An 8,692-nucleotide genomic window follows, 5' to 3' on the forward strand; every position below is an offset into this window, starting at 1 on the left:
CAGTCCTTGACCAGCACAAAAACACCCTGTGGCGTACTGCAATAGCTTTGAATAGTCCCCGCGATATGCAACTTTTCAGGGAAGTCAGGAACCAATACGCACAGTCAATTAGGAAAGCAAACGCTAGCTTTTACAAACCGAACTTTGCACCCTGCAGCACTAATCCCCAATGTTTTGGGACATTGTAAAGTCCATGGAGAATAAGATTACCTCTTCCCAGCTGCATACTGCACTGAAACTAGGAAACACTGTCACCACTGATAAAGCCACAATAATCGAGAATTTCAATAAGCATTTCTCTACGGCTGGCTATGCTTTGCACCTGGCTACCCCAACCCCGGCCAACAGCTCTCTACCCCCCACAGCAACTGGCCCAAGCTCCCCCGCTTCTCCTTCACCCAAATCCAGACAGTTGATGTTTTGAAAGATATTCAAAATCTGGCTCACTACAAATCAGCTGGGCTAGACAATCTGTACCCTCTCTTCCTATAATTATTGGCCGCCATTGTTGCAACCCCTATTACTAGTCTGTTCAACCTCTCTTTCGTATCGTCAGAGATTCCAAAATATTGGAGAAACGGCCGCGGTCATCCCCCTCTTCTAAGGGCGAGACGTTCTAGACCCAAACTGTTACAGACCTATATCCATCCTCCCCTGCCTTTCTAAAGTCTTCGAAAGCCAAGTGAACAAACAGATCACCGACCGTTTCGAATCCCACCGTACCTTCTCAGCTATAAAATCTGGTTTCCGAGCTGGTCATGGGTGCACCTCAGCCACGCTCAAGGTCCTAAATGATATCATAACCGCCATCGATAAAAGACTGTACTGTGCAGCCGTCTTCATCGACTTGGCCAAGACTTTCGACTCTGTCAATCACCTTATTCTTATCGGCAGACTCAATAGTTCAGTGTGTCAAATCGGAGGGCCTGATTTACGGCCCTCTGGCAGTTTCTATGGGGGTGCCACAGGGTTCAATTCTCAGGCCGACTCTTTTCTCTGTATATATCAATGATGTTGCTCTTGCTGCGGGAGATTCTTTGATCCACCTCTACGCACACGGCACCATTCTGTATACATCTGGCCCTTCTTTGGACACTGTTAACAAACCTCCAAACAAGCTTCAACGCCATACAACACTCCTTCCATGGCCTCCAACTGCTCTTAAATGCTAGTAAAATGAAATGCATGCTCTTCAACCGATTGCTGCCCGCACCCGCCCCACCTGACTAGCATCACTATTCTGGATGGTTCTGACTTAGAATATGTGTACAATTTTAAACACCTGGGTGTCTGGCTAGACTGTAATCTCTCCTTCCAGACTCACATTAAGCATCTCCAATCCAAAGTTAAATCTAGAATCGGCTTCCTATTTCGCAAGAAAGCCTCCTTCACTCATGCTGCCAAACGTACCCTCGTAAAACTGACTATCCTATCGATCCTTGACTTCCGCGATGGCATATACAAAATAGCCTCCAACACTCTACTCAGCAAATTGGATGTAGTCTATCACAGTGCCATCTGTTTTGTCACCAAAGCCCCATATACTATCCACCACTGCGACCTGTATGCTCTCGTTGGATGGTCCTCGCTACATATTAGTCGCCAAACCCACTGGCTCAATTTCATCTGTAAGTATTTGCTAGGTAAAGCTCCACCTTATCTCAGCTCAATGGTCACCATAGCAACACCCATCCATAGCACGTGCTCCAGCAGGTACATCTCACTGGTCACCCCCAAAGCCAACACCTGCTTTGGCCACCTGTCCTTCCAGTTCTCTGCTGCCAATGACTGGAATGAATTTAAAAAATCCCTGAAGTTGGAGACTTACATCTCCCTCACTAACTTTAAGCGTCAGCAGTCAGAGCAGCTTACCGATCGCTGCAGCTGTACACAGCCCATCTGTAAATAGCCCATCCAGCCAACTACCTACCTCATCCCCATATTTGTTTTTGTTTTTCTGCTCTTTTGCACACCAGTATTTCTAGTTGCACATCCTCATCTGCGCATATCTCACTCCAGTGTAAATTGCTAAATTGTAATTACTTCGCCACTATTGGCATATTTATTGCCTTACCTCCTTACTTCATTTGCACACACTGTATACATATTGTGTTATTGACTGTACTCTGTTGTTTTTGTCGCACTGCTTTGCTTTATCTTGGCCAGGTTGCAGTTGCAAATGAGAACTTGTTCTCAACTGGCCGACCTGGTTAAATAAATAAATAATGGAGGACTGCAGCCCAATTGAATTGTAATCTCAGAAGCTCTGTCTCTCTGCTAACTGTGTGGAATGCCAAGTGGCAAGTGCCTGTTACACTCGCTCTCCTAAGATAATGCTCTCACTAGGCTCACACTGATTCGAAATAGATTTCATTTCTTGAGAGCTGCAATGTATTTTAAGCAGTGTGGGGCTATTTCTCCTACTATGACTGACTGGCTATCTAAGCAGCTGCAGTTGTAAGGCCTGGTGAACCTGGTAGCTCAACACGACACCAGGAGTCATTAAGTATGTTCTGTCTGTGCTGCTGCAGTGTAGTGACATGTCCTTCCAGGGGGTGCGAGATGTAGACTTATGACAAGGTTGCTTTGTTAGGCTACTCACAGCTTACATATCTGCTTAGAAAAGCTCACATACAGTATAGAACTCTATTTAGAATCACTGCAGTATTACACTCACTGGGTGAATTTGACTTTCATACGGTGGCTTGGTTGTGGTGCTGACATACCCTGACATGCCAGCAGACAGATGGTGGGTCCCCAGGCAAGCAGGCCGCCAGGGACGGTTGGAGACGGGTGGGCTGGCAGAGAGGCAGGCAGGGAAACTGGTAGGCAGGGAGGCCCCGGGAAGGCAGGTAGGGAAGCAGGCAGGCAGGCAGGCAGAGCCTCGTCTCTGATGGTCCCCTCTCTCCATGTTCCCTTACTACTCCAGCTGGGTAGCATTAGTGCAGTGTGGCGGGACCGTTACAGAGAAGGGGTAACTCCCAAAAACACTCAGACTAATTGAACCCCTCCTCCCAAATACTTTTTTTAGATGTGGCCCAAGGCAGGGGAAAGTCAACACCCAAGTAGTGTGGTAAATGCCAACTTTTACTTTCATTTGCACTGAGTTGTTTGCTTGTTTCCCCTAAATAAATGTTTGCTGAATAATGGATATGGAACTGTTAGATTGATGTGGAGAAATATCAAATGGAATGTAGGTTGCCCATTCCATTGCTTCTTTTCTATGTTTTTTTAAAGGCTGTTTCTTGGCATCTTAGGCAGAGAAATCGCTGTCGACACATAAATTAAAATCTCTGGAAAAAAAATTGTTCTAAAATATGAAAATCTGGTGGGGCAGCTAGTACTAAGCGATAAGGAGAGCTAGTGGGAGGCAGGACGCTGCCATCCAGAACCAGCCTCGGTATCATCCTCTGCTTCAGGCTCCAGAGGACAAGCAGAATGGCTCTCCTCTCTCCCTCAGCAGCAGCAACATTACCACATGCTAAAAAGAGCTTTCATCGGCTGACTGAAAAATGATTTGAGCGAACAAGACCAGTCACAGGGCTAAATATACAGTATGTCTGGCTTGATTGCAATGTTCTTTTCCACTTTGTTTAATACATAAATCTTTTTTTGGTCCCTGCTGTTTGATGACAGAACCACACAATAATATAATGTTTGTGGGCATAGGAACCATCTGTCGTCAAGCTAGCTACAGCTTTGTGGCAGAACACTAACAAGGGAAAGGTGTCGAATGAGGACGTACGGTAGAATTGTCCTACTGTCAGGTATCGTGCCCTCTCTGAGGTGGGCACTGACATGAGTCGTTGAATATCTACTTTCATATACACTAAGATATAGTAAGTATGGGGTTGAAGGCATGCCAGTCATAGGGCACAGTTTCCTTTAATTACTAAACCAGGCTTTCTCTGCTGGGTTTACCACGTGGACAAACAGACGCCTCCTGGCGTACACTGCTGCCTGCCCTACAGAGGCAGCTTAATGCACTGAGGTTCTCTCACTTGCTCTCTCCCACATGGAATGTGTTCAGTCAGACTGGCTGTAAGTACACACTCTCCTGTTTTGGTCAGGATGACTTAGTATCTGGTTTGGGCTGTGCTACTGTATTCATATGGACACAGACCGAAGGTGGTATATAGTGTGAAGTGGATAAAGATACTCCATGTGAGGGTAAACATGTAACTGTTGAGTACTTCAGGGACATCTGTAACCTGACTGGCTGAATTGAATTAAAGTTGTGCGGGAGATGTATTATATTTGTGGCAGAAAAACAAGCCAAAAGAGTGTTTGCATTGGATGCAAGGCATTGGATGCAAGGAGGAATCCATAATTACGCTGTGGCAAACTAGTCCTACTTATGTTATGTCCCGAAAACGGATGGAAAAGCAGGAGGCAGGCGTATCGGTGTATACCACACTGTGGCCAGTATGAAGCACATTTAAGTTTAATTTTATTTTCTAACCTGTCTAGTGACTAATTGACCGATTTGTGTAGGTTATCTGTTGGAGCATATGCCGCCTTCCTCCTATAAATCATCCTCTCCTCTTACCCTACGCAGCATTGTATCATCCAAGGTGATATTTTCACTCTTTAATGCGTTGCACTTTGAAAGGTTTCAGTTTTGTATATCGTATCTTATCTTGTTCAGTCAAATCAAAACTGGATCAGAAGGAGAAGGACGGTGCTTTCCCAGGTGGTGTGAAAACCTGGAGTTGGGGAAATGCTTTAGATATGGAACGTACTGTACTGGATTCCTCGGTTCCCCCTTAAAGTCCCCGCCTGGGAGGCTTGGCAGGTGTCTTCCCCAGTGGGCTGTATTCCTGAGAAGGGTGTGGAGGAAGGGTTGTGTTTAAGGACAGTCGGTTGGTTGGCCGGTACAGCCATGGCATGCAGTAGTCTAGTTCACCCTGGGATGGCTGAGCTCTGTCCACTAGATGACTGAAGAGCTTATTTAGAATGAAAACCAACCCCTTCCTGCTAATGTATGACTCATGGGGTGTAGTGCCAATCGACTCCTTTCCTGTGTGTGCGTGTGTGTGTGTGTGTGTGTGTGTGCTTGACTGCATGTGTGTGATTGTCTGTGCAAATGTGTCCTGTGTGTGCTTGTCAATGTACAGTATGCTTGTCTGCACATTGTGTGTGTGTGTGTGTGTGTGTGTGTGTGTGTGTGTGTTGACTTAGTCAGGGTAGGTCTCAGTTGAGTGGTTTCTCAGTTTTTGGACCGCCCCCCCGCCCCCCACTTCTCCAGTCCGTCTGTCTGCCTGCTGAGTGAACAGATTGGCACCACTATTGATTCTGAAGAGTCCCAACTGAAGATGGCCCATGTTTTTTTCCACCTACTGGTACTGGTATTAGCCAGTCCAACACCCCTCTGGTCCAAACCCCCTTTGGTCAGCCTCTCTCTTTGGAGTCCCTGTCCAACATGGCAGATGGGAGAGAACTTGAATTATTTACTTTGTTATCTGGAAGAGAATTCTGTATGTGAAGGAAACAGTTTTCTTGCGCCTCAGGAAATTGCCCTGGCCAGAGATGCTGTAACTGTGTGTGGACAGTCATTTTGATACCCTAAGAGTTGGCTGTATTTCTGGGGCTCAGGACAGGATGTCCACTTAATTGCCAGCTTCTGCAAGAAATTCTTAGTAAAGAGAGCAAGACTGCAATTAGCCATGGCTCGCTGCCAAATCCCTGTACATCTGCAGAATTGTTTCTCTTTAAGACAGTTTACCAGTTGTGGGCTGTCCTCTTTTTCTCCCCGCTTTTTGAAAAGCCGGCACTGTCAGAGTGCCACGGTATAATTAGACGTAGAAGGGAGCACTAAGTCTAAAGAGGAGATGGTGGAACTGAGACATACAGAGGAAGAGCCTGTTATTTATGTCTCTCTCGCTCTTAATCTTCTGTCTGGGTGTTGTGACGTGTGGAGATCACATGTCCCTGCAGAGCCCAGATGGGTACTATCACTAATACGGTCACCTCCACTCCTCTCCTAAGGTTGCAGTTACATTGCAGAGTTAGGAGACGAGGAGAAAATGTAACTCTCTGGGCTCCGGAATGTGTTGTGGTTTTAAACAGAGCAGTTAAATGTATTCTAATCTTTTCTCACCTACTCTCATCCCCTCCCTTCCTCCCCCCTCCCTCCCTCCCAGCTCATTATCCTGGATGACTATGCAGACCCGTTTGATGCGGAGCAGGACGGGGGGACCCAGGTCACCACCGAGAAGGTGACCCAGGCCAGCACAGAGAACGATGGCTACATGGAGCCCTATGAGGCCCAGAAGATGATGGCAGGTAGATCAATACTCTGTTCTCCCCTGGGCTCTTCAAACCACTGCACATTACATTTGACATTTTAGTCATTTAGCAGACGCTCTTGTCCAGAGTGAGTAGTCAGTACATACAATTTTGTCAGTTGCCAGTCGCCACCTTCATTCGTCTTTCCAGACGTTTGGGAGATGGGACTCGTGTATCCACCTGGTCAGCCGTTGAGGACTTGTGGCTTTGTAATTGGAGCGACTGCCTGGCCGCCAGAGAGCTCAGTCCTACCCTAAATGTTCCCGTGGCCCTGGGTGGGTGCCCTGACCGGGTGCTGTCAGCCAGAGCCAGCTGAGCCCGAGGGCAGAGGCGTCACACTCTGAGGTAACATGCAAGGCAGAGCAGAGCAAAGTTTAAAAAAAATCTAAGCAGTGCAAAGCAATGCTACCCGCTACCTCTTACTAACTCACGCTAACTCACCTCTCTGTTTGGGTTTAGTGTGGCATTTAATATGACTGCTAGAAAACCGTATTTGTTAGTCAACTGTCTGGTACCTTGGATTAGCCTTCCATTCAACCTCAGCCTCTCTGTGGAATTACATGTTACATGTCTAGTAATGCATCTTAGCCTTCATCATGTCTGCATATGGAATCTGCTTCTTTGTTGACAATTAAGTAGCATGTCACTTGACCATATGTCACTTGACCTTGTGTTTGTTGGCTTGCCACTAATTCACTTGGTCAGATGGCCACGTGGCATGCTACATGACAGATGCGGTAGACCACAAAATGATTTTGTGGAGAGCTGGGTATCAGAAATACAATTGAATGCAGTTGTTTTGCTCTTAAATAGACAGCATACATTCTACTAGCAGATAGGTAATGTGAAAACAACCTCCACAGCAAATACATCTTCAGGGAAGACAGGCCTTTTAGATGTATTTTTTCTTTGAGCTAGTCATGTTCGGTGACAACCGTACTGCTCTGAAAGAAGACATGGATTTGAGACAACAATAGCTCTGCTAACGCTAGGATTCAGCAAAAACCCTACTCACCACAACTTTGTCAAAATGAACATGATTATGCAGTGTGCGAGGACAGAACAACATCAACAAAGAATGAAGAAAACAAGCACAGAATTCCAAGATATTTAAAGGAGAATCTTGCCGTTAGCATATTCCCTCACTGAACATTCTGGAGCTTTGGCCCAGTCACCAAGTGGTCTGTTCCATTAGGGATGTCAAGGCTCAGAAGACGAGGCGTTTTTATAAGAGATTAGAAGGTCCTGACCTCTCCCATGTTGGGTTCCATCTTCCTCCCCGTCCCCTCACCCGCCCTCTCTCCCCAGTGTAATGGCAGAACCACTTTAATGTGGCCATCCCTCCCCTCTTCTGCTCCATATGATGACAAGCTAGGACTTAATGGCCCTCCTGACAACCTCTCACATTCGTCAGTTTCACTGGTTTGACCTTCAACCCTGACCTTTTCTCTCTGCTGAATAGTAAGGTTTAAAACCTCTCTAGGCTAGATGGGACGCTACCGTCCCACCTGACCAACATCCAGTGAAAGTGCAGGGTGCCAAATTCAAACTACAGAATTGTAAATATTTAACATTCGTGAAAATACACATGCAATATCTCAAAATAAAGCTGAACTTCTTGTTAATCCAGCCACAGTGTCAGATATCAAAAAGGCTTTACAGCGAAAGCAAACCATGCGATTATCTGAGGACAGCACCCCATTAAACAAACACAGACAATCATATTTCATCCTGCCAGGCGCGACACAAAACTCAGAAATAACGATATAATTAATGCCTTTGAAGAGCTTCTTCTTTTGGCACTCCAATATGTCCCATAAACATCACAAATTGTCCTTTTGTTCAATTAATTCTGTCATTATATCTCCAAAATGTCCATTTATTTGGCGTGTTTGATCCAGATAAACACCGGCTCCAACTAGCGCAACATGACTACAAAATATCTAATAAATTACCTGTAATCTTTGTCCAAACATTTCAAACAACTTTCCTAATACAACTTTAGGTATTTTTTAACGTAAATAATCGATACAATTTAAGACGGGATAAACTGCGTTCAATAGCGGATAAAAACCAAAGTGGAGCAAGCTTTCAGGTCCCGCGCCCCAACCACAACAGTACACTAGACTCGACCCTCGTTCTGAACAGCCCTACTAATTCATTACACAAAGGGAAAACATCAAACAATTTCTAACGACTGTTGACATCCAGTGGAAGCGATAGGAACTGCAAGCAAGTGCCTTAGAAATCTAGATCCACATAGATAACTCATTGAAAGTTCTGTCACTTCAACAAACAAAAAATTCCTGGATGGTTTGCCTGCAAAATAAGTTCTATTATACTCACAGACATCATCCAAACAGTTTTAGAAACTTCAGAGTGTTTTCTATTCAAATCTACTAAT

The 8,692-nt window shown here is 45.5% G+C and overlaps 1 protein-coding gene across 7 annotated transcripts in view; it reads left to right on the top strand.

The window, feature by feature from the left end:
- Window positions 1–8,692, top strand: part of LOC135504152 (SH2 domain-containing adapter protein F-like) — a 133,172-nt gene that overhangs the window by 17,638 nt on the left and 106,842 nt on the right. For all 7 annotated transcript variants that reach the window (XM_064922479.1, XM_064922503.1, XM_064922519.1 and 4 more), the window contains exon 2: window positions 6,144–6,285. In XM_064922479.1, coding sequence (XP_064778551.1) covers window positions 6,144–6,285 — 142 coding nt within the window. The remainder of the gene's footprint in view (window positions 1–6,143; window positions 6,286–8,692) is intronic.

This window comes from Oncorhynchus masou, chromosome 2 (genome assembly GCF_036934945.1).
Source record: "Oncorhynchus masou masou isolate Uvic2021 chromosome 2, UVic_Omas_1.1, whole genome shotgun sequence".
Taxonomy (NCBI): domain Eukaryota; kingdom Metazoa; phylum Chordata; class Actinopteri; order Salmoniformes; family Salmonidae; genus Oncorhynchus; species Oncorhynchus masou.